At 33.1% G+C, this 25,178-nt stretch overlaps 3 protein-coding genes and 1 long non-coding RNA gene across 7 annotated transcripts in view; 2 read left to right on the top strand and 2 right to left on the bottom strand.

Annotated features, from left to right (window-relative positions):
• LOC146913189 (uncharacterized) overlaps nucleotides 1–16,586 on the top strand; it is a 37,882-nt gene extending 21,296 nt beyond the window's left edge. Inside the window, exon 8 of the mRNA XM_085716424.1 lies at nucleotides 16,438–16,586. Coding sequence (XP_085572550.1) covers nucleotides 16,438–16,557 — 120 coding nt within the window. The 3' untranslated portion in view covers nucleotides 16,558–16,586. The remainder of the gene's footprint in view (nucleotides 1–16,437) is intronic.
• LOC146913191 (protein FAR1-RELATED SEQUENCE 5-like) lies at nucleotides 1,195–4,814 on the bottom strand. Its single transcript, XM_085716422.1, has 4 exons — nucleotides 4,531–4,814; nucleotides 3,935–4,032; nucleotides 1,526–3,847; nucleotides 1,195–1,428 (listed from the first exon to the last, which is right to left on the bottom strand). Exons 2-4 carry the CDS (start codon nucleotides 3,983–3,985, stop codon nucleotides 1,417–1,419), a joined length of 2,385 nt encoding a protein of 794 aa, XP_085572548.1. The 5' UTR covers nucleotides 3,986–4,032; nucleotides 4,531–4,814; the 3' UTR covers nucleotides 1,195–1,416.
• Nucleotides 13,410–15,053, top strand: LOC146913190 (uncharacterized). 4 transcript variants are annotated; one of them, XR_015013335.1, is made up of 4 exons: nucleotides 13,410–13,546; nucleotides 13,875–13,978; nucleotides 14,156–14,222; nucleotides 14,570–15,036. XR_015013335.1 is itself a non-coding variant. In XM_085716426.1 (4 exons), exons 1-4 carry the CDS (start codon nucleotides 13,432–13,434, stop codon nucleotides 15,036–15,038), a joined length of 390 nt encoding a protein of 129 aa, XP_085572552.1. In that variant the 5' UTR covers nucleotides 13,416–13,431; the 3' UTR covers nucleotides 15,039–15,053. The 4 variants fall into 4 exon arrangements, 3 of the variants coding, with proteins under 3 accessions (XP_085572552.1, XP_085572554.1, XP_085572553.1); XM_085716426.1 differs by having other exon boundaries at nucleotides 13,416–13,546; nucleotides 13,900–13,978; nucleotides 14,910–15,053; XM_085716428.1 differs by having other exon boundaries at nucleotides 13,416–13,546; nucleotides 13,900–13,978; nucleotides 14,570–15,033.
• A 3,014-nt stretch (nucleotides 16,587–19,600) lies between the features above and the next one.
• Nucleotides 19,601–21,395, bottom strand: LOC146913188 (uncharacterized). Its single transcript, XR_015015284.1, has 3 exons — nucleotides 21,303–21,395; nucleotides 20,971–21,064; nucleotides 19,601–20,374 (listed from the first exon to the last, which is right to left on the bottom strand). It is a non-coding gene; the product is annotated as an uncharacterized LOC146913188 (long non-coding RNA).
• Between the last annotated feature and the right edge of the window lie 3,783 nt (nucleotides 21,396–25,178).

Below are 25,178 nucleotides of genomic sequence, written 5' to 3'. Positions count from 1 at the left end.
CAACGAACCCATCCTCACGAAGCCAATCGCAACCTTGGAAAATTCGTTGCAAACGAGTATGCGGCAATGGTTAACGGGTCCTTACGGATTCTTAGAGTGGAAGAAGATGGTATCAATGGCGTCATCTCTCCCTCCCTCTCTCTCTCATGTTTTAAAAATGGTAAGAGCCTTTGATGGTAGAAGCTAGGATTTCTTTCTCCCTTTCTTCTCTTAAGTGGCCGAGCCACTTTCCTCCCATATCTGTCTCAACTTTTCCCTCAAAATCTCATGATTTGTGTTTAATGTTTGTTGTATTAATTGAAAATTGTGATGACAGGGATCAATATAGAAGGAATTGGAAAAGGCAAGGTGGTAAAATCGAAGTTGAAGGCCATAGACATCAAAAGAAGCTAATTTGAGGTGAGTTCCCTAATTCAGCTTAAATTTCTTAGTTAGGGGATGTAGATTGGAATATTAATTTAATTTCCTGGACTATATTGAAGAATTTACTATTTTATTCTTTCATTTTGTTTAAACAATTATTATTTAGTTAAATATGAACCAATATTTTATAATATATTATGGTTAGGGTTAAATTTGTCTACAAACCATCAAAGGCTTTCTCACCTATTTATAAGGCTTTCTCATAGCTAAATGAACCAATCCTTTATCCAACTACTTCACAGAACTTCTCCTTATCCCCAAACTACCTCAGAAACATTTTTCTTTCAATGGCAACCTCAACCTCAGTTAACAGTTCAACCCATCCTTTGGGTGCAACCTCAGCTAACATCTCAACCCATCCAGAATCTCTGAGATATGCAAACAAGGATTGTTTTTGTGGCAGACCTTGTGAGATCTTGGTATCAGATACAATTCCAAATCTGAACAGACTCCACTATGCTTGCAAACTCAACAGATGCAAGTTCTACAAGTGGTGTGAACCAATGAAAGAAGATTCATCTCTTGAGATACCCCTTGAGTCTGATTTTGATAGCAGATTTGGTAAAATCGAAGAGGATGTCAACGACATGATCATGATTCATGCTGCTGAGATTGAAGATACGAGGGTTGTGCTTCATGAAACCTATGTTGATAATAGTTCTTCAAGTCAGTCCCATATCAACTTCATTGAGCTGTTCAATAAAGAATGATGTACTGATACAGTTTTAAGAACAATGTTGTTGACCAATTATAATCACAAGCACACGAATAATCATAAAATAAACGGTTTATGGCACCATGCCTTAATTTAATGCTTGCATCAAGTGTACACAAACAAAGATAAAATAAATGGTTTATGGCACTATGCCTTAATTTAATGCTTACCAACCAAGGTACTACTACAATTAAACTGAATAAAAAACTGACAACTAATGATAAAATAGATGTTCCATAGCATTGTAGTTAAACAGAATCACCAACACATTTGCATCTTCAATACATACCCTGCAAATTTACAAACACAAACAGAGTGTCAACCATTTTTAACAACTACAAAATAATGCATCATAAATATCTTGTACGTTTGTGAAAAAGAACTAACCATATCAACATTTCCGATATCGCCAAACTCCTCGTTCTCATCAATGTGTCCATTATCAATGGCATTGGATTCAGCTTGATTACCAAATGGATTTTGAGATAGAACCGGACAAGACTTGCGATTATGACCTACAATCCTACATATACCACAAGTTTGTGTTTTTTTACCATGGTCCCTTTGTTTGGTTTTTGCGGTTGACGGTGTTGCACCACATCCTTTAGTTCTAACCCTATTTGGATTCAGCAGTGTCTCCTCAACAAAGGCAATATTAGGTACATATGATGAATCAACGTCCTTGCATGCATTTTCTAGAACCTTGGTGTGAGATTCAATTAAATCAAATGTACTACGCAAAAGTGTAGGCTTCCCACACTTCACAGCTGCCACGGCCATCCTCTTACATAGTTCAACCACATGTGTAAACTGACTTACCATGGTAGGATCATTTGAAACATCATTTTTAGGTGTACAAACAGTGATTGAATCTTTTGCATTTTTGGTCCATCTTTTTGAAACAAGGCTATCCGGCAAGGTTACGATGTTCAAATACACCAAAACGGCTATCACGTGTTCACATGCGATGCCGAGGGACTCAAACCTTTCGCATGAGCACTTGAAGGTGAGACTAGTTGGAGAAAATGAAACTTGCCATATTACATGTGCTCTTGGGTATCTACTGACCGTATAAACATAACAAGTTAAAGTTTTCCTAGAATCAATAACAGTGCATGAACATGCTCTCCGTAGAATTGGTTGGAATAAGAGAAACATCTCCCTTGTATACAGCTCACCAGCAACACTCTCAAGTATAGGCAAAGGTGTTTCTAAAACAGGTTCACCATGACTAGAACCAAAATCTGCTTCTACTTCCCTAAATCTCATGTAATTCAAACATCTAAAATATTGTTTCAAGAAATCAAGCAAATTGTTTTGGTAGTTAACATACCTCCCAAATTGTGCGTGAAGGCCTTCACATCGAGAAGTTGTACGGAATCCAGCAAAGAATTTACCACGGATGTGGGCAGTAGCCCACATATGACGCTTATCGTACATTTCCTTAACCCATTTGTGATTTTCCAGTCCAAACTCAGTGACCATCATATCCCACTTACGCTTAAACTCCCCAACATCGTAGTCACCCAACATACAATTTCTGAATTTTAGCACAAATTGATTATTGTTGACATTGGTCGAAGCGTTACGTAGCAGATGCCATGCACACAATCTGTGGTGACACTTGGGGAAAACTTTTCCAATAGCTTTTCTCATTGCCAAGTCACCATCAGTTATGACTGACGTAGGACTTTTCCCACCCATTGCTTCCAATAGTTGTTCAAGTAACCACACGTATGTATGTTCTGTTTCATCACAAACAATACCAGCACAAAATACAATACTATGATTATGGTGATTCACTCCAGAAAATACAACCAATGGGCACAAATACTTGTTCCTCTTGTATGTGGCATCAAAAGCAACTACATCACCAAAAATCTCATAATCTCTTTGTGCAGCACCGTCACACCAAAACAAATGTGAAAGCCTTCCTTTATCATCAACCTTATGCCGCCAAAACATTGTTTCATCGCTAACGCACAAGCTTTCAAGATATTCACACGCGGCTTTGGCATCTTTAGAAGAAGTTAATCGCTGCCTCTCTTGTTCATTGTACATATCTTGCTTCCGAAAACCAACTTTTTGAAATCCACCAGCTTCATTAGCAAACAAACCAAAAATATGGTTTGTCTTGATACCAACTTGTCGCATGTTGCTCATTCGCCAAATATCATAATTTGTCATCTTCCTATGTGCCGGAAGCATTCCCTTGAATTGGTCATCCAACATTGAATGATTATGTTCATCGTCAAAAAACTTCATGTACCACCGACCACTATTTACATCAATATGCACGCGACACTTTGCTTCGCAACCGCACCTCACACGAGCTCTTGGCACACGTTTTCGGCTTGTGGATGGGCCACTTTTCTCTTTACTAATCCCTTGCCTATAACATACAAAGGTCTGCTGAATTAGGTCTCCTTTGTTGTTCCTTACAACTTTGCTTTTGCGGCCAGCAAACCCATGAAAACTCGCATACCAATTGTAAAATAGAAACGCCACACCAACATCTACAAAATGATATCTCCATAAATCATCTATACTCAACTCTTCGAAATTGATACTTGAAATGTCTTCCAAGCAATTCACGGCAGTTGCCTCCTCAAATTTGTTACCATTAGTGCCATCTGCAACCTCTTCTGTTGTTCCAGGATCATAACTATGCTCATTCTCATCCTCAGACAATAACAAATTTCCCAAATCCTACATAATAAGCAATTGAAATTTTAATATTTTTAACAACTAATCACAACATACAAAAGTCAAATATAAGGAGGAGACAATACAAACCTGTGGTGAATCGACTGGGTGAGTAACAGATTCAGAATCAACATCCTCCATTTCAATCTCTTTTCAAGAACCAACACTTCAACTTTATCAAAATAACCCTGCATGTTTTACACAAATTCACACATTTAAACAAATTTAATAGAAGTTCTGGAAAATAATAGAAGTAGACAATGACATAAAAAGTGTGCCTTACAAAGATAACAGTGAAATAATTGGGATAAAAGTTGAAATTACGACATAAAAGTGAAGAAATCTATGAACTCTTAATCAAAGTGACATAAATTTTTCATATAATTTATTCATTTGATTCTTTCTACAGCTAGCAACTTAAAAAACTAGAAACTAATTTCTTCAATTCCATTAATTTTCAACCAACAACAAAGTTTAAATTGTGGAAAAATTTAAATTGGGAAAAACTATAGTTCAGTATTTCAACAACTCAGATTATTTGGGAAAAAGTTCAGCTTCTAAACCAACACAATACATCAGCCACCGTTTCATGGGTATTACGAACACGGGTATTACAAACACAACACAATACAACTTCTAAACATACAGTTAATTAATTGGGGAAAAAAAATGAAATTGCGACATACCCGTGATATTACGAACACAGTACAGCAGCCACCGATTCGTAGAACACAGCTTAGATTATTGATTTGCATTGAAAACCCATGATTTCTTTGTTTTGTTGGAAAATCGGATGTGAAGATTGGGGGGAAGTGGAGTTCAACGTGTTTATCATGGAGGGTAGAGACACAAAAGATTCATGACTTCACTTTGGCGATGTAGTTGCTTCTGTATATTGGTTGTAAGTTAATGGAGTGAAGAAAATTTTCTTTGAACTATCTTTGTTTGATTCACGATTGATTGGATCTGTAAATTAGATCTGAAAAAAATAACTTTATATAAATTAAATGAGATAAAGGGTTTACTAGCTTGTTGTTGGGTTATAGGGTGTATGGTATGGGACAACCTAAAGAGAACCTGTGATAGCAGGTAATTTCACTGGTCCAAGTTGGACCAAAACATAAACTGGTCCAAGCTAAAGGGACCCTCAAAGATAAAGCATTTATCTTTGAACTTCTTTTAATTGTTTGGTATATAGTTTTTCTTAATCTTCCTCTACCTTATTGAACTATTATATATCCACCATTTGGTCAACCAAAAGAAAATTTATGTTGGAATTTTATTTCGAAAACGGCATGAGCTAAATAGGAAATATTTAAAGAATGTTGCTATAATCTCACGAAAGTACACCATAAGAGATCTAGACACAAATGATAGATTAGTAGAGTCCATTTTAATAAGTGAACTCTATTAATAGGCCACACATATTTTTCAGTTGTGTTTATTTCTTTCATAAATGAATATTAAGGCTTTGTTTGCGAGTTTTGAGGGGAAGAGAAAACTTTGGTAAAAAAGGAAAGAGCAAATGGAAAGCCTTGAGAGTTTTGAGCGGGGAGGAGGGGTCCGTTGGGTGCACAGGATAAGAAGACAAGGTATGATAAAACTATCATATCTTGATTAAATACGTTGTTTGGTGCACCAATATGAAATGATAATTTAAACCTATTTTACATTCCTATCATACTCACCCTTTGTTATTTTTATCCATAGTTTTTGGTAGGTTAACAACCTAATAGCACAAAGCTATCACACGCGCTTCTCCTGTTTATGAAAACCTTCTTCAACTCCCACCCTCTATAACGGTTCTCTTCCAAAATCATGTTTCAGTTCTTTCTTTCTCCTAATTTTTTTGTTCTGCTTATACCTTTCTTCATGTTGTTTCGTTTCTCATTTTTTTATTCTCTTCCCAATCGATTTTCTATTTGGTGCTTCTTAATTTCCAATTGATAAAACTTAGCTTACCATTTGCAAAGGTATAGGCACAACAATATCATATTGCTGACCAACGTCTAATTTATAGCTTACCACCAATTTTTCAAACACCAAATCACACCACACTGCCTTAGCTTCTTATTTTGGGCTTCGTGTTTCATTTTTTGTTTCTATTCGAATCGTTTATTATCTTGTGCTTAATTTTCAATCGATTCTATTTTTTGTGTTTAATCTTTTTTCTTTCTCAAAGTATCTCAATCGACTTTTTTCAATTAGGATTTAGCCGTCACTATAATTTATTATCCTATAATGTGCACCAAACACATACATGATATAGGTAAGTGTCTATCACGTCACTATCATATCATATCTTTATCCAACTTTTAATCATATCACGTCTCTATGCGCACAAAACAGAGGGGTTTAGTTTTTTGTATAATACAAAATCCTCGTAATTTAGAGGAACTAACAAATTGTATTGGAGGAAAATTTTGAATACTATCAAGTTCAATTTATGTTATTATAATACTTTTAACATTAAACTGGTAAGAAAAAATAGAAAATATATTTGTAAGCCTCCTTCAAAACTTTTAAACAAAGTAGGACGTCTTAACTCTTAACTCTTATGTTTTGCAGCTCATGTGTCGTTGACACCTCAACTTGTTGATCTTGATTTAGGTTCAAGTATTATGGCCTTAGTTACCAATGTAGAAGTACCCACCAACATTAAATTCTAGCATTCATTGGTTTGAATTTATTACTACTAAATAGTCAAAGAACAATGAAGGATGTGTCAAACAAGAGAGCAAAGCATCACTACTACCACCCACCCACCACACTGCCATTGTACTTAATTCATTTGGTTTGAATTTATGACTATACTTTAATTTGTCCATATTAAAAAACCGCAAGTATATAAATTTAGAAAGAGTAGTTACATTACATTAGTAAAATAAAAAAAGTGTAGTTACGAATATTTGTTTTTTTATTTCTGCTTTTCAATTTAATAAAGTAGTTGTTTATTTTAATAAGGTAGGTATACTGAGTATAAATTATAATGAGAGGTTATTGCCAAAGAGAGTTGAACCGTAGTCTCAATAGAAACAGCATTGTTAAAACCATATTTGTTCTTTTTCTCATTACAATGACCCTTCTTATTCAAATTCAAGTTAGCTTCATAACCTTTTGAAGTTTCTTGTTACCTCATTCCAACAAACACCTTTATATTTGCAAGATCGTTCTTTCACTATAAGTGTTGTTTTTGTAAGTTATTTCATAAAGAACAAAAAGAAATAACTACTTAAACAGCGGAAACGTAAATTAAAGGATCAAGGCATACCTCCAGCCATTGCTCCTGCTTGAAGAAGTTGAGGCTCTTCTAAACCTTCCACAATCTCACTTTGATGGTGTAAGTCTTCTGAATAGAGATGTTAGGCTTAGGGAACCAAAACAAATGAACTGCACTCCTTTATATAACTTCTGCCATCAAGAAGTTACTGAACGTGCAAAACAAAAACTGCTCCTCCACTCACTCATAATGGGCAGTTACCAAAATTAAGGGAAAGAATAAAGACCATTTTCTGATTAATGGGTAATTACCACTATGTGCACTTAGTGGGTAATTACCACTTATTTATTTAAATAAATAAATAACTTAATTAGGGAAAAATCCAACATTCTCCCACTTGGTCGACATATTCTTTCACTTACAATAATAAGAAACAAAAACACACGGATCATAGCGACAAGTCCTCTTTAATTGAATATTATCTTCTATGTATCACGATGTATTATGTCTCTAACCAAATCATATAACTTAATGAATAAACTCATATCATTTATGTTTATTCTAGTTCCAAACTTAATTGATATTTCTCAAAAGCAAATGTATACACTTTAGAGATCAAATATGAGAAAATATCATACATAGAGTTTCAAAAAACTAAAATCGTTCTTACAACGAAAATCAGATATGGGAACCAAGTCCCATACTTTCTACATGATCCTTAAATTTTGACGGTGGCATGCCTTTAGTCAACGGATCAGCAATCATCAATTCAGTGCTAATATGCTCAATAACAATTGTTTGATCTTTAACGCGTTCTCTTATGGCTAAGTACTTAATGTCGATATGCTTACTTCGACTTCCACTTTTATTATTCTTAGCCATAAAAACAGCAGCTGAATTGTCACAGTACATCTTTAGTGGTCTAGAAATTGAATCCACAATTTTCAACCCAGAAATGAAACTCTTCATCCATACACCATGTGATGTAGCCTCAAAACAAGATACGAACTCAGCTTCCATTGTGGAAGTGGCGATCAAGGTTTGCTTTGCGCTTTTCCAAGAAACAGCCCCGCCGGCTAACATGAAAATGTAACCGGATGTTGATTTTCTTGAATCAACGCAACCAGCAAAGTCTGAATCAGAGTAACCTTTGACCTCTAAATCTTCAGTTCGCCTATACATAAGCATGTAGTCTTTGGTTCCTTTAAGGTACCTCATTACTTTCTTTGCAGCTTTCCAGTGTTCCATACCTGGATTACTCTGATATCTGCCTAACATTCCAATAGCAAATGCAATGTCAGGCCGTGTGCAAACCTGAGCATACATTAGGCTTCCAATAGCGGAAGCATATGGAATATTAAGCATTTGTTCCCTTTCAAAGTCGTTCTTCGGGCATTGTTCCAAATGGAACCTATCACCCTTCACAATAGGTGCTACACTTGGTGAACAATCTTTCATCCGAAACCTCTCTAAGACCTTATTGATATAAGCCTCTTGTGACAAGCCCAGAATTCTACGAACTCTGTCTCTTTGAATCTTAATGCCAATGACATAAGAAGCGTCACCCATATCCTTCATATCAAAACTCTTAGAGAGAAATTGTTTCACCTCATAAAGCAAACCTTTATCATTGGCAGCAAGTAAAATATCATCCACATACAAAATAAGGAAACAAATGTTACTCCCACTGACCTTCTGGTATATACATTGATCCATAATGTTCTCTACAAATCCAAAAGAAGAGATGACATCATGAAATTTTAAATACCATTGACGGGAAGCTTGTTTGAGTCCATAAATGGATTTCTTAAGCTTGCATACCAAATGCTCATCACCACTAGAAGAAAATCCTTCTGGTTGTTTCATGTAAACCTCTTCTTCTAGATCTCCATTCAAAAATGCAGTTTTCACATCCATTTGATGTAGTTCTAAGTCAAAATAAGCAACTAATGCTAAGATGATGCGAAGAGAATCCTTCTTAGATACAGGGGAAAAAGTCTCCTTGTAATCTATTCCTTCCTTTTGAGTGAATCCTTTGGCAACGAGTCTAGCTTTATATCTCTCAATGTTGCCTAATGAGTCTTTCTTTGTCTTAAAGACCCATTTACAACCAATGGCTTTTAAACCATTAGGCAACTCGACAAGATCCCAAACTCTATTAGATGCCATTGAATTCATCTCATCTATCATAGCATCATACCATAAATTTGACTCTCTAGAACTCATGGCTTGTGAAAACGTTTCAGGATCATTTTCAGCACCAATATTATAGTCCGATTCTTGTAAATATACAACATAGTTACTAGGTATAGCTGACCTTCTCTCTCTAGTAGATTTCCTTAATGTTGGTTCAACATTTTTCGGAGGATCATGTTGCTCAACCATTTGTTCAACAATTTCTGGAAATTTTTGAACATCTTTATTTACTAGATTGTTATTGGCCGCTTGTGGAACTTCAACAACTGATTGTCTAATACCCATTTGATCTTGAGGGGCACTCTGAATGACAATCAATCTGTCACTTGAAGTGGACGGTTCAGCATCAATTTGACTTTTATCAGAACCAGTGTCCTGAAATTGATTGCTCCCACTAATCAAGTCATTTTCAAGAAACTTTGCATTTCTTGATTCCACAATCCTAGTGCTATGAGATGGACAATAGAACCTATACCCTTTAGAATTTTCGGCATATCCAATGAAATACCCACTTATAGTTCTAGGGTCTAGTTTCTTTTCTTGTGGACTGTAAACTCTTACTTCATACGGGCATCCCCAAACGCGTATATGACGCAAACTCGGTTTCCAACCTTTAAATAATTCAAACGGTGTCTTTGGGACAGCCTTGGTTGGAACACGGTTCAATATATACGCTGCCGTTTTAAGAGCTTCAGTCCACAAGGACTTTGGAAGTTTGGAGTTGCTACGCATACTCCTAACCATGTCCATTAAAGTTCGGTTTCTTCTTTCTGACACCCCATTCTGGTCCGGAGAACCAGGCATGGTATATTGGGCAACTATCCCATTATCTTGAAGAAACTTCGCAAATGGACCCATGGCTTGTCCATCCTCAGTATATCTACCATAATATTCTCCACCTCTATCTGTTCTCACGATCTTAATTTGCTTTTCGCATTGCTTTTCTACTTCAGCCTTAAAAACTTTAAAGGCATCCAATGCTTCATACTTATTATGAAGCAAGTAGACATGCATATATCGTGAGTAATCATCAATGAAAGAGATGAAGTATTTCGGACCTGGTATGTCCATATCTGGACAACATATATCTGAATGTATGATTTCTAATATTTCAGAACTCCTCTTTGCACCTTTCTTATACTTGTTAGTCTGCTTTCCCTTAATGCAGTTTACACAAGTTTCAAAATCTGTGAAATCTAAAGTACCAAGTACTCCATCATTCACTAGTCTTTTGATTCTCTGAATGGAGATATGTCCTAATCTCCGGTGCCACAAAATAGAGGATTCCTCATTTATAACACAACGTTTAGTTCCAGCATGAACATGCATAACATTATTAGTGGCATTATTTTGCAAATTAATTGAGAAAAGACCATCGGATAATACACCATTTCCAACAAAATTAGATTTATAAAACAAATTGAAAGATGTTTCATAAAAATTGAAAGAGTATCCCAAAGGTACAAGTCTTGAAATGGAAATTAAATTTCTAGAAAAACTAGGAACATAGAAAGTCTTTTCCAAATTTAAAACAAAGCCACTACTTAAAACTAAATTGCATGTTCCAACAGCCTCCACATGAGAACGCATCTTGCTTCCTGAATAGATGCCTTGCTCACTTGGAAGTGGTTTCCTTAGGCTTGTCATACCCTGCAAGGTATTCGAAACATGGATTGTAGAACCAGAATCAATCCACCATGTGTTATAAATAACATTAACCATATTAGACTCATAACAGACAAGTGAGATTGATTTACCTTTGTTTTCAAGCCATTTCTGAAACTTGGGGCAATCCTTCTTCATGTGTCCCTTCTTTTTACAAAAGAAACACTTGGATTCTTTCTTAATTCCACCTTGAGGTGGTATTTTGCCTTTCCCCTTATGTTTCGCTTGATTCATGTTCTTTCTTTCAGTTGCAACAAAAACACTCTCGCTCTTTTCCATAGTTAACCTTCCTTCTTCTTGAACACACATGGTCAGGAGTTCATTAATTGACCATTTGTCCTTATGTGTGTTATAAGAAATCTTGAAAGGTCCATATTCAGGTGGAAGAGTGTTCAGAATGTAGTGCACAAGAAAAGAATCAGACATATCAACCTCAAGAGTCTTTAGCTGTGCTGCTAAGTCCCTCATTTGCATGATGTGCTCACGCACACCTTTCACAGTGATAAGCTTCATGGATGAAAACTTCATTATAAGGGTGCTAGCAAGTGCCTTATCTGATGTTTTGAATTGTTCATCAATAGCTTTAAGCAATGCTTGGACATTATCATGCTGATCGACACAACCACGAATACTAGCAGAGATGTTGGTCTTTATGAACATCACACTGAGACGGTTAGACCGCTCCCACATTTCATAAAGGTCAACGTCTTCCTGAAGGCTAGTTTCAGTAACTGCAGGTGGTTCGTCTTTCCGAATAGCATAATCGATATCCATCCACCCTAAGTGAAGAAGAATTCTCTCCTTCCACACCTTATAGTTTTCACCCCTTAGTTCGGGAATTTCACACTTAAAATCAGAAAAATTCATAGGCTGCATAGCTGCAAAATTTGAACATACATGCTTATAATTAAAATTGAGACTACTAAATAAATATCATGTTTTACCAACGTAAATCATGTTTCAAACTATGAACCTAGTGACATAAAATTTACCTGTGGGCTAAAATTTTATTCAATTAGATTCATATAACCGAATGACAAAACTATCAATTTATGTTCCTTTTTCTAATTCCTGAGGGTAAGTTAGAAAATATAAATTGATATTTCATCCTAATTAATTATACAAAACATAACAAAAATTCCTGTGGGATAAGATTTACTATGTTCAATATAATTAATTACATCAATGTCACAACCATGATCTTAAAACTTAATATACAATTTTGCATAATTAAAGATGCTGTGGCTAATCCCTAATTAATTAAAATCATATAGATCAACATGACATTTAATCTCAACAAAAATTGCACGAACAGTGGGCAATTAATCTTAATACACAATTGCATAAAACTATAGGCAATTAGCTTATACATTAATTAACCAGAACATGAAACAGGATTTAAATCACCTATATAAGTTTAACAATTGAATGGTTAATCTAGTAACATCATACAAACTCCAGTACCCAGAATGCAATACAAATAAATGCCAATTGTAATGCTTAGTTGTACTATGGAGACCCATGTATGAAATGCCTATATAATCACCATACATTAATGCTATATTGCCATATGCAAACAGATTAACCCACAAACACAGTAGCAGAGTATTTTATAGTAAAATAATACAATGCAAATTGAATTGGTCTAAGCAGTTTCAAATTGACAGGAATAAATCAACAAAAGTGGTCTGCGTGCACAGTGTTGTGTCAGTTCAAAACAAATGAGACACGCTACATACTATGCAAGTAATAATTATTAAAAACAAAACAAATTTGCTTCTTCAACCTCTGAATGGGTTCATTGACCCGGATGAAATTACTCACAGACTCATTTTTAAAACTGCGATTTCAGACCAATTTAACACCAAAAATCATGAATCTAATACAGAATCAAGAACCAAAACATTCTCTTATGATTTCAAACTATTTTCTGCAATTACACTCAAATTTGAAATCGAAAATTTTGACAAAATTGCCCAAATGCAGAAAACGAAAATCACAAGGCAGAGGATGAAATTGGCTTTGATACCACATGTAAGTTATTTCATAAAGAACAAAAAGAAATAACTACTTAAACAGCGGAAACGTAAATTAAAGGATCAAGGCATACCTCCAGCCATTGCTCCTGCTTGAAGAAGTTGAGGCTCTTCTAAACCTTCCACAATCTCACTTTGATGGTGTAAGTCTTCTGAATAGAGATGTTAGGCTTAGGGAACCAAAACAAATGAACTGCACTCCTTTATATAACTTCTGCCATCAAGAAGTTACTGAACGTGCAAAACAAAAACTGCTCCTCCACTCACTCATAATGGGCAGTTACCAAAATTAAGGGAAAGAATAAAGACCATTTTCTGATTAATGGGTAATTACCACTATGTGCACTTAGTGGGTAATTACCACTTATTTATTTAAATAAATAAATAACTTAATTAGGGAAAAATCCAACAGTTTTTGCACAACTCATCTCTTCCTTTTCTTCTTCCTTGGATGTCTATAACATAAGATAATGGACAACCATCACCAGATACAAAGTTGGATCCAAAAAGCAAATCAGATCATATCTTTGCATTTAAAATTTGCAGTTATGAATGTTTTGACAAAGACAATAACAATAAACCAAGGTATATATAACCCTCTCTTCCTCTATGTGTGTATATTATATGTTATAAGGATACTCTATATCTTTATTAGCTTGAAGCTTAGGATGTTAGTATGCTTCGATGTTATATAAGTGTTATTTTATGTTACTATGTGTGTGTTTTTATTTAATTCGTGTTATAATTGTTGACTGATTATTAGTTTAGTCATAGAGAGTGAGCAACGACCACCGTCTACCACCGAATATTCAATTTTTTTTTCTGACCCTCTTAAAAAAAATGATATGTCTATTATTGATACAAATGTCATTGTTCTTCATTTGATTTGGCGAACACAACTTTTCACTTCTAGGCTCACATTTTATGTCAATCCATAGGTGCAATACGAAAAGTGTTGGGACCTGTGTTCGGGGTCGTGTTCAGGGTTTGGGAATCGGGACATCCCCTTCTAGAAAGGTATTCGAATAATATGTTTCTTCATTTTATTAAATTATAGTGTTGGGTTTGTCCCCATTTTTCTTTCAGCGAACATTTTTCCTCTTGGTTGGCTCTTTCCACTATTCTTTATTTGCATTTACCTTTTGGTATTTATCTGCATTGCATAAACTTGTATCCATAATTTCTGTTTTGTAGGCACAATGTTGAGAAGTTGGTTGATTTTTTATTTGGAGATATGCGAAAGAAGTTACTTTTCATTTGGGTGAGCGCACACACTCTTATAATTGATTTGAATAAAGTTTGGGATCAGTTTAAAAGTTTTAATGCTAAAAACACTCTGCTTGTTGATTCTCCCTACAAGGCATTGCTTAATCCCGGAAGTTAACTATTGTATTTATTTCTAGGTTAGCTTAATTTCTGAATGTTTTTTGTAATCATTTCAGCCACACACAGCAGTATTCCCTCATACATATAAATTTTGGCACGAATCTGACTATTCACTAGGCAGGCTACATACCCTTACATCTTGTTCAAAATTTTCTTAATCCTCTATGTGACTATAATATTGAAAACTACAACTGTTGTCTGATATTATTTAATTTAACGCAGGAGAGGATGGACGGTTACAGATGTTTTTGGATGTTGTGGATGTACAGGAGTTGTTATGACTAACCCATTTGACCAACAAAATATCAAAGAGCAAGATGAATATTGGTGGTGGTATAAGAATTATGTGAGATCCCGTTGTCACAAAACGTCCAGGCCACATCCACGCATATCTCCATATGTAGAGCAAGTCGATCTTTTGATGCCAACGAAAATAATAAATTTCAAATTATAAATAACATGTTGTGAGATACATTGCCATAAAAAAAAAGTGACATTGCAAAATTAAATGTTGTAAAAATTCCAAAAAGCTACTTGATTTGTGAATATTTGTTTCATGCAGCTTAAGCATGGGATAGTTGTCTACACAATGGATACTATGTCAGAGGTTTATGTTTCCAAAATTAACTTCCTATGGAACCTTATAATGAAAATCCTTGAATTGAGATTATTGTTCTATCTGTACGGATAATGCAGTGAATCATTTTTTTTTTGTATAATGCAGTGAATCATTAATCATGATTCATGTTACATATATTTTAATTATTTTAATTAAATGTTAATCATGCTATATATTTCCTTTTGATAGTATGTTGTAGCAAGGTTGTCAAAATCGGGATATATATTTCCTCATGATATATATTTTCTTTTAATTCAGGTCGAAAGGGAAGAGCAAAATCGAAAATCGTAAAATCGCAATCAAAATCAAAGGATATTACTCAACTACTTTTGTAGAATTGATATAAGAAATTGTAAAATTGCAATCAAAATCGATGGATTTACCAAAACAAAAATAATGTTAAATATATGTTATAAATTGTATATAGTCGTTTAAAGTCCACAAAATACAAGATTAAAAAAATGGACAAAATCCTTCAAACCCTTTTAAAATCCTGCCATTATGAATAGATTTCACGATTTTGTGCGAGTTTTATGTCATTTTACTAGGATTTTGCCTATTTCGGGACTCTTCTATGAAATTGACTCGTTAAAGGTGAATAAAATCGCAAAATCATAGATTTTAGAATTTAAGTCGGGATTTTGACAACAAATGTACCCACATTTCTATTGCAAGACTGAAATGTTTCCTTATTCCTACAAAGATAAAAATTGTGAACCTGCTTAAGTCTTTTTTTAGTTGAAAATAAGCCAAGTGTGTTTTAGGTTCGAAAGTAACAAAAATAGATTTTGAATTAATTTATTTTGTAAATTTGATTATAATTAAAAATAAGTTGATTTTGTAACTGACTTGTATCTTTGTTTTTTTCATCTTATCAAGTTGGAAGCCAGTTGGAGCATGTTAATTCTCTTGTGCACAACTGTAATGTTTGTCACGTATTGCTCAAACTTACACCTATTTTATTTTATTTTATTTTCACAAATTTTTCTTAATGGAAGCTTAATCTTGTTTTACAAATACGATCGATCGATGCCGTTGGCTTTGTCTTGATTTCATCTTTCTTTTGCTAATGAATTCCACAATTTTATCTCCTAACTTTAGTTCATCTTAGTGCATGTTTGAATTGACGGTGACTTCGACCGAATCACAGTGCACCGTAATCATGTCAAATGCTACACTTTGGAACTTAAGTAAAATAACGCTGCCAACATGATTTTACCAAACTCGCCATCAATTCAAACTTGTACTTATACAAACTGCTAACCTATTTGTTTTCCTTTTCTTCATGTTTTACTAGGGCGAAACTGAATCGTAGATCACCATCAACGTTCATGACGATTCTCTCACATTTGTGATGACTGCTGCTGGTGTCAATTCAATTCCTTCACATATACACTTTTTTTAGTCATTAGATTGACTTGACTTATATTTCTTGACGCATTGAGACATTCTTGAAGTGGTTTGATATCAGGTTATGTTGAATGGTGGATGTTTCATGTTCTTGCTCCACATGTTGTATTTTGTTTTTCTTACTAGAATGGGAATGAAGTCTTCACTAAAATTGCTAAGATGGTTGGAGAAAGCCATTTGAAGCTATATATAAAAGGAGTTGCAAAATTTCAATTTGAATCTTATTCTTCTCTTAGGTTGTGTATTATTTACAACCTAAATTGACATAAGTTATACCATAATGTAACGTGAACTTTAAAATTAACGACCAATTTTGATTGGACCTTTTATGTAGAATATTACCCTTGAATTCATAACACAAACAAACTTTACTTTACTTGTTTTTCAAAATGACAATTTCTACATTATAGTTGGTCATTCGACATGTACCGATAGATCCATTCTTTAAATTAATAGCTAAATGTTATTTGCCGAAAGTGTCGGCAAAAGTGATTATCATTTAAAACTATTTTTTATCATTGAATATGCAGATTTACGATAAAATGGTAGAGAATTAGTATAATGCTTATAAAAAATGAAATTATCTTTTATGAAATTGATAGTTAATTATAATAAAAGTAGTATAGTACTTTATGTGGATGGTGAGACATGATTGACCTCCCACTAACTATAGAATAAAGATTGGTAGATATCTTAAATGTGTACACCTATTGTACCCCTCTCGAAAATTTCAGTTAACTAAATATATAGTTGTGACCATATTTTTTCTGTTGCGTGACACTATTTAGAAGCTGAAAAATGTGGTCATACAACTAAAATGCACGTGACCACTATTTTTTCAGTTAGTTAACCAAATAAATTCTGAAAAAATAGTGGTCACACAACTAATCAAATATGGTCACACATACCATGTTTTTGGTTAACTGAAATTTTTCAGAGTGATACAAAATGGTGTACACATTAAGGACGCATGGGACACGCTTTGGTTAAGAATATCTATCAATTAATGGATTTAGAGTGTAAAGTGAAGGTCGTTCATTCGTACCTAGAGGCAAATCAATGTGTTGATGCGCTTGCAAATTTAAGATCCTCTTTGAAACACACTGATGTTTTACGAGTCTTGTTCAACTCTGATTATAAATTCTTTATAGACAATACTATGAAGATTACTACCCTCATTTAATTTCAAAATAGTTTCTCTTTGATATAATAATAAAAAATTATGGTTAGTTTACTTGGTTTAGATAACAAATGTACCAAAATACTTGTATGTGAATGTATCATATATCACGTCAGGCCCGACCCTGGGGTGCAAACAGCTCAACAGAGTTGGGCCTCCCCCAGCCATGGGCCTCAAAAAAAATTAATATCCACTAGTACTGCTGCCCTCCAATTTAATACCCCCAGCCATTTTCTGTCCTCTTGTTTTAGTCTTTTAGGCCTATTAGAATTAGGTCCTCTTGCTTTTGGTGTTAGGTGGGGGTTCCTCATGTATACGGCAGTCATTTTTACCTTTGGGTGTACCGCATATATACGGCACCTTGTATTTATCTTTTAAAAAATATAATTAGAACATTGCTTTTTAAAAAAAATACGTTTTGATTTTATCACTGACCTCTTTTCATTCCCAATGCCGAGCCTCCGAATTTTTAGGGATGCCCCTATATCCCGTGTAATATGCTTACTTGCGACGTTAACACGTTGCCTTTTTTTTCATACATTGAAATGCTCATCTTAATAGGTTTATAAACTACTCCCTTCGGTCTTATTTATAAGAAACATTTGACTTTTTTGATTCATTGCATAAATGATGTATTTGGTCTATATTCTTGACAAGATACATTAATTACACAATATCTAAAAAGTCAACTTTTTCTTATAAATAGAACCGGATGGATTTTTTTTTTTTTTGGAAAGATGTTGGTAATTTGTAAGACCATAACATAAGCAAAAATCAATAAGTTGAGGAATCAACAACACATAAGCAGCAAAAACACAACCAGGTGAAAGATACTTCATGGTCTCTATATAGAAATAGTCTTTAAATGTAAATCCATTTTTAAATTATTAAATGCATTTATTATTATTTTTTTAAACATGTCTTAATTAATATTACTATTGAAATATGAAAAGTCAAATTTAATACACATACAAACAAAGAATAATTTTGTAATATTAACACACAAAGTAGACACATTAATTGCACTAACAACTTTTCTTAAGAAATGTGAAAAATACAAAGAGTGTTTATATACAAGGACGGAAGGAGTAGTTAGGATGTGCTCCATTTATTTGCTTTAGCCATTCCATAACGAGTGATCTATTTGTAAAAAAAAATGTTTCAAAATGAATGATCTATTTTACTTTTAATTGTAATATTAATCACTTTTTTTAATTATATGCTCTTATTAATATTAATTGCATCACTCCTAATACAATATTTTTCACTTTACATTTATGATAATGGTGAATGCATCAACACTTGATAAGTGAACTTAACCCTTTTTCTCTCTCATTCACTTATATACCTTTTTCAATATGCGTGAAATGATAAAATGAATCATCCATTGTGGGGTGATGAGAATACCATTCACTTAAGTTTTAGGCTAAAGTGCAACTTTGGCCCCTTATCTTTCAAAAAATTGCGATTTTGGCCCCCTAACTTTGAAAACTACAATTTTGGCCCCCTAACTTTGAAAACAGCTGAGAAGGCGACACGTGTCCCAAAAAAGGGGTCATTTTGAAAAGATAAGGGGCCATAATCGCAACATTTTGGAAAGATAAGGGGTCAATAGACATATTTCCCTTAAGTTAGGGGGTTAAAAGAGCATATTTCCCTAAACATGGGGGACCAAAATTGTAGTTTTCATACTTAGGGGGCCAAAATCGCAACTTTTTGAAAGATAGGGGGCCAAAGTTGCACTTTAGCCTAAGTTTTATTTGGAAGTTTTGAGGGATGCCTTCGGAGGATGGAAAATACCGGAAAAAAATGGAAAAAATCTTTTATATTTTTTGAAGTAGTATTTATAATAGGAAAATGTTAACTATAGTGTCCCTAGGGCATTAGTTAAGGACACCAAATAGTATAATATAAGTACCTTGGAATTTGCGTAGTCAAAGTTTAAAAAGTGTAAAGAATGATGTTTTTAATGCAAATATTTCTTTTTTTGTTTCCTTAACTAGTGCTCCGAAGGCACTGGTTAACAAGACCCTTTATAATAAGATAAATTGAACTTGAAAAAATTCATATAAACTTTCAAATATCCTCATCAAATACAATTTTTGAGTTACGCCAAATTATGAAGATTTCATACAATGGAAAAGAACTTTCGATTCTTTTAATTTGCTTCATTCTGACTAGCCTATAAAACATCGGTATAAAAGATTAATCTTGTATCTTCTACTGTAACATATCCAAGCTTTTTTTTTTTTTGTTTCATCCAATAAAATTTAACTTTTGATACAAATTGTATCATATTTATTTTTCTCAATCAAATTTTAACTCTATGAAGTTGTTAGTTTGTAGTTATTGGAAATCATCTGAAGCCAATCCACCTCCACTTTCATATCTTTTATTCCACCAACAAGACGAATATTGTCTTTTAAGACACATTCTTTGATATTGCTAAGATTGTTCTCTTTGAACTCGAATATAATTCCACCAATTATTTGCAACAACGTTGAACGGCCTTTCACCGATTTTGTCAAACAATTATTAGCAATATCTCCGTACTTGCTGATTATTTTTGCTAATATTGGCATGAATTCCAGCTTCACTTGATATCAATTAATCGTTTCCTCCGGTCAGCTTTTCATTTCGGAATCAATCCCATTGTCAGCTTGATGTCCCCACATTTCCACCATTTCAGTTAGTTTTAGACTAAAAGATGGTGACGAACATCCTTCCCTTGAAATACTATGTATCTTGATGAGGATTGTACCTGATCTCTTGATGAGGATTGTACCTGATCAAACCCTTCTTCTGGGAATCAATATGCCTGCAAAGCTCATTTCAATAAGTTATCTAACAATTTTTAAGATCTTAGGCTTCAAGAGAAAGAGAGTTATGACATTAATATGCCTCATGAAGATCCTAACCGTGCTAAATATGAGTGTTATGCATGGCGTTGCCAATTAAATGATGAATGATTTCCTTTGGCGAAACATCTTTGCCGGTATAACAATATCAATATTTTACAAAAGTAAGTATAGTGATTTATATTTTAAGCCACTTTCGAATATAAGCTTAAAATTTTAAGACGTTATACTTAGGGCCACTATCTTCCAAAAATATATTATGAATAATGTCATTGGAATTTTATGTTAAATTTCTTTTTTTGACAAAAAAAAACACAATGCATTATAATTAAAAAAATTATTCACAGAATAAAAAAATCAAATATAATATTAAAAAAAATTCAATTGAATAAAGTAAAACAGAAAGTAATATACACGCATAATATCATCTTAGAGTATTTATAATCAATAATTCCATTTGCAGAATTTTACTATTATAAATAAAAGTTAGAAAATATTCTATAAAACATATTAAATTAATCTAAAATAATATAGTATAAGTAATAATAGTTAATACCTTAATCAAAGAAATCACGGTCGAAGTTTGACATTATGCACAATAGAGCAAATCATAATAGAGAAGCTGTTGAATGACCTCCATTTAATCAAGCCTGGAATAATATTGGATTAACTTTGTGAGATATTTATAAATCTTTGCTGGCTCTATTTTTCCTCATGTTTAATAATATCTTGTTTTGTCACCAGATACACAAGTTAGGCAACTAAACTTAATTAGTCCATCCAATACAATTTAACAAATTAACTAAATCATAATAGAGAAGTTCAACATACATCTACCAAAGTTAATTTGTTAGAGTTTAAATAATACTTTTTTTGTTGAAAACTTACCAATACAATGTAGTTTTATAGTCTAGGAAGTTGTAAGGCAACCTTCTATTTATTTATAATTGGAGAAAGAGAGAAAAGGAGGAATAATCAAAGTATACAAAGAAGAAGAGGGTTAAAATATAAGCATAATGAAGCTACTTTTACTCTCTCTATATATAATGTTTATGTGTCCTTCAAAAAAATAATATAATGTTTATGTTCTGATTTTGAATTAGGTTTGGTTAGAGTTTGGTAGTCTTGGTTATTATTTTTCATTACTTCACTCAACTACCTATTGTATCGTTTTAATGGCACCCCTAGTGCCTATTACCTTAATGAAATCTTTCTTTGGCTTTGTACCAAAATATCTTAGAAAAAACTAAGTGATTCTAACGGGTAGTAAAATTATTTATTAGCTTTGAATTTGTTGAAAAAATAATATTAAATTCAGTTTTAATTTTTGGCTTTAAATAATTGAAATAAAATGGTTGCCCTTACCCAATAAAACCTAAAGATGCATGTTAAACGGTAAGTATTGGAAAGAACATCACAACACAAGGTAAAATATCACATAATATATTTTTATGGTATTAAATAATTTTTAGTTTTATACCATTTTTTGCGGACAAATGACTATTTTGATATTTTAGACAATTTATATGTGTGACCGAAAGTTGTGTTGTACTCCCCCTATATATAAGTTCTCTTTACCTTTTTCACATTTCTTAAAAAATGTTGTTAGTGCAATTAATGTTTGGGTCTAAACCTTCGTTCAAGAAAATGAGATTATTTTTAAAAGATGGAGAAGTAAAATTGTTATAAGTTGTAAAGTTTAAATGAGATTATTTTTTTGGTTGGTTTGTGATAGCATGAGCAGTAGACGATAGATTCAAAGTTCAGAAAAATTTGTCCTATATATAAGTTATTTATTTATTTATTTATGGATTCCCTCTATTGGAGGTAATTATATTTTATGCGTGTTGGGTATTATACATAAGTATTTTTTTTTTCAGTTGAAGTTCGAATCTTGATTTGCTTTGTTATAAGCTTTGATCGAAAATTCATTGTTCTGATTGAATACTTTATTAGTTTAAGCAATAACTCAATTATAAAGAACCAAAAAAATTCACTCACACCAAAAAAATACTTTATTAGAAGCAATAACTCATAAGTATTTTTTTTGTCAAAGAAAGAATTATTATGGATCATGTGATAAAAATGTTCAAAAAGAAAGATAGAAAGATAGAAAAATATTATGTACAAGAAAATTTAGTTTAATTTTTATCATGTCTCTTGTAATATTTTTAAAACAGTTTTATAAATCAAATGTTGTGATCATTCAATCTCAACCAAGTTGTGAATAATAATTGTTGGAAAGAGATCTAGGAGGGAAATCGATGACACATGACTTTGATGGCATTGAAGAGTCCTCCAGTAGAAACAACAAGAAAGTCCACTTTTCAAAACAAAAGTCTCAAAGTATATATGCAGACTATAGTAACGTTGTCCCCATGAGCTTAGCTCAGTTGGTAAGGACAATACATAATATATGTAAGCTAATTTTAATGGTAATTCTAGTCCTCCATAATATTGTAGTTTGTAAGAATAATCACTATTTTAAAAACTTTTTATAAAAGATGGACACCTTTAGTCTTCTAAAATAGTCCCTATAAAATGTAAATAGGAACTAAAAATGAGTAATTTTTTTGTTGAGACTAAACTCGAAAGCTTGTAACTTTGTAGAAACTAAAATCAGTATTTAACACTAAAATATTAATGCATAATTAATAATTTCAAGATACACTACTTTAACACTGTGTTTGTCTTGGAAATGAAAGTGTGAGGAAAGATATTAAAATATAAAAACTTACTAACATTTACTCCTTCCGTTCCTTTATAACCGTCACTTTTACTGAATTTTTTTGTTTCTAATTAACTGTCACTTTCAAAGTTCAATGTAGCATTAAATGTTGTTTTTCCTATAATGGCCTTGGTAATTTATTGCAGAGAGAGAAATATATGAAATATGATATTACTCCCTCCGTCTCACAATAATAGTCTCTTTAGCATTTTTTCTTTTTCTCAAAATAATTGTCACTTTAGAATACCAATGCAGCATTTATTATTATTTTCCATTATTATACCCTTATTTATTGAATTTCATCAAACTTAACTACTCCACTAACTACAATTAATAAGGGTATTTTAGTAAATGATATTAATTTTACCATTGAAATCAACACAATCAATCATTTCCTTAATAACCGTGCACAAACCTTAAACGACAATAATTTAGAGACGGAGGGAGTAAATAATTAAGGATATTATAGGCAAAACACAAGTTATTGTATCAAAAGTAGTGAAATACATTTAGTGTCTTGGTTTGTGTAAAAAGTCAAAATGTGAAAAATAAAAAGGAATAGAGGGAGTATATAAGAGAAAAATTTGTCACCATGCAACACTTAATGCAGGGTTTTGGCTTAGTCAAGTATGCATGCATGTGTGGTCAAGTCAAGCTGAAAAGCCTACCGTTGCATGGCTTTGGGCCTCACACTTATTAACCATGGGCAAAAAAGATTCACCAAACATAGACATGATCAAAACATAAAGTCATAGGCATTATTTTTACTCACTCTAGATAATTGACAGAATATGATGAACATTACTCCAATTTCCAGTAACTAGGATAATAGTCAAATGGATTTTGAAACAGCAAATATTATTACTACGAATGCGTGCAAGGCGCACGAAAACCATTCACGAGAAAAGCCAAAAAGGCAAGAACAACATACAAGGTGTCGTATATAGACAAAACGTCCGATAAAAGTCACCAAAAGCAAGGTATCCCTGAGAACCAACCCATTCCAAGCTAAAATTATATGATGCTAATGTATCCCTGAGAACAACAACCAAAAGCAAGGTATCAGACCATAAAGACACCTAATGCAATAGTGATTGTCTATAATCATCAGAAAAAGACAGAAAACATAACAAATTAGAAAGAAAAAAAATACCTTTGCTAACATACATTTAACTTAATTAATCGCAAAACCATTTAACTACCAATTTTGATTGGACCTTTTATGTAAAATTTTACCCTTGATAACAATCATTTTCTTATTACAATTTTAACCCTTGAATTCATAACATAAACAAAAACTTTACTTTTTTGTTTATCAAAATGACAATTTCTACATTATATTTGGCAATTCGACATGTACTGATAGATCCAATCGTTAATTAATAGCTAAATGTTATTCGTCGAATGTGTCGGCAAAAGTGTTTATCATTTAAAACTATTTTTATCAATGAATATGTTTTACGATAAAATGGTAAAGAATGAGTATAAAGCTTATAAAGAATGAAATTATCTTTTCTGAAAATGATAATTAATTATACTAAAAGTAGTATAGTGCTTTATGTGGATGGTGAGACATGATCGACCTCTCACTAACTATACTAAAAGTAGAATGGGATTAGGGCATGCATTGTGAACTTATTGTGGTAATATAGAGGAGACAGTCTTACATGCCCTTCGTGACTTCCCATGCAAATTAGAGATGAATTCTTTCAAGGAGGATTGTTGGAATTGTTTGACTTAAACCTCAGGTCGTTGAAAAGTGTGTGCATGATTATGCCACATCCATGATGAAAAATAAAACAGTTATGGGAAGATCTCGAGTGATGGTTCAAGTTGATTAGCAACCGCCTCCGGAGGGTTGGGTCAAATTGAATTGAACACATATGGAGCTTAGAAAGATCGTAGAAGAGCTGGATTTTGAGGTCTTATTCTAAGGAGTAATGGAGAGTGGATAGGTGGTTTTCCAAAATAAGTTGAGGATTGCAGTGCCTACGTTGCCGAGTTATAGGGTGCATTTGAAGGTTTGCTTATGCTAG

This window comes from Medicago sativa, chromosome 6 (assembly GCF_051527215.1).
Source record: "Medicago sativa cultivar Bolivia chromosome 6, Bolivia_mono, whole genome shotgun sequence".
NCBI classification, from domain to species: Eukaryota; Viridiplantae; Streptophyta; class Magnoliopsida; order Fabales; family Fabaceae; genus Medicago; species Medicago sativa.
Note: the sequence above shows the minus strand (reverse complement) of the source record. Positions and strands in the feature narration are given on the sequence as shown.

What these genes read in the sequence shown, in the direction of transcription:
- LOC146913191 (XM_085716422.1), bottom strand. Translation starts at nt 3,985, where the DNA reads ATGGAGGATGTTGATTCTGAATCTGTTACTCACCCAGTCGATTCACCA. An exon ending in ACCCAGTCGATTCACCACAG is followed by an intron (nt 3,848 to 3,934) that starts GTTTGTATTGTC and finishes CTTATTATGTAG; the next exon opens with GATTTGGGAAATTTGTTATT.
- LOC146913190 (XM_085716426.1), top strand. Translation starts at nt 13,432, where the DNA reads ATGGACAACCATCACCAGATACAAAGTTGGATCCAAAAAGCAAATCAG. An exon ending in GACAATAACAATAAACCAAG is followed by an intron (nt 13,547 to 13,899) that starts GTATATATAACC and finishes GTCAATCCATAG; the next exon opens with GTGCAATACGAAAAGTGTTG. An exon ending in GGACATCCCCTTCTAGAAAG is followed by an intron (nt 13,979 to 14,155) that starts GTATTCGAATAA and finishes TCTGTTTTGTAG; the next exon opens with GCACAATGTTGAGAAGTTGG.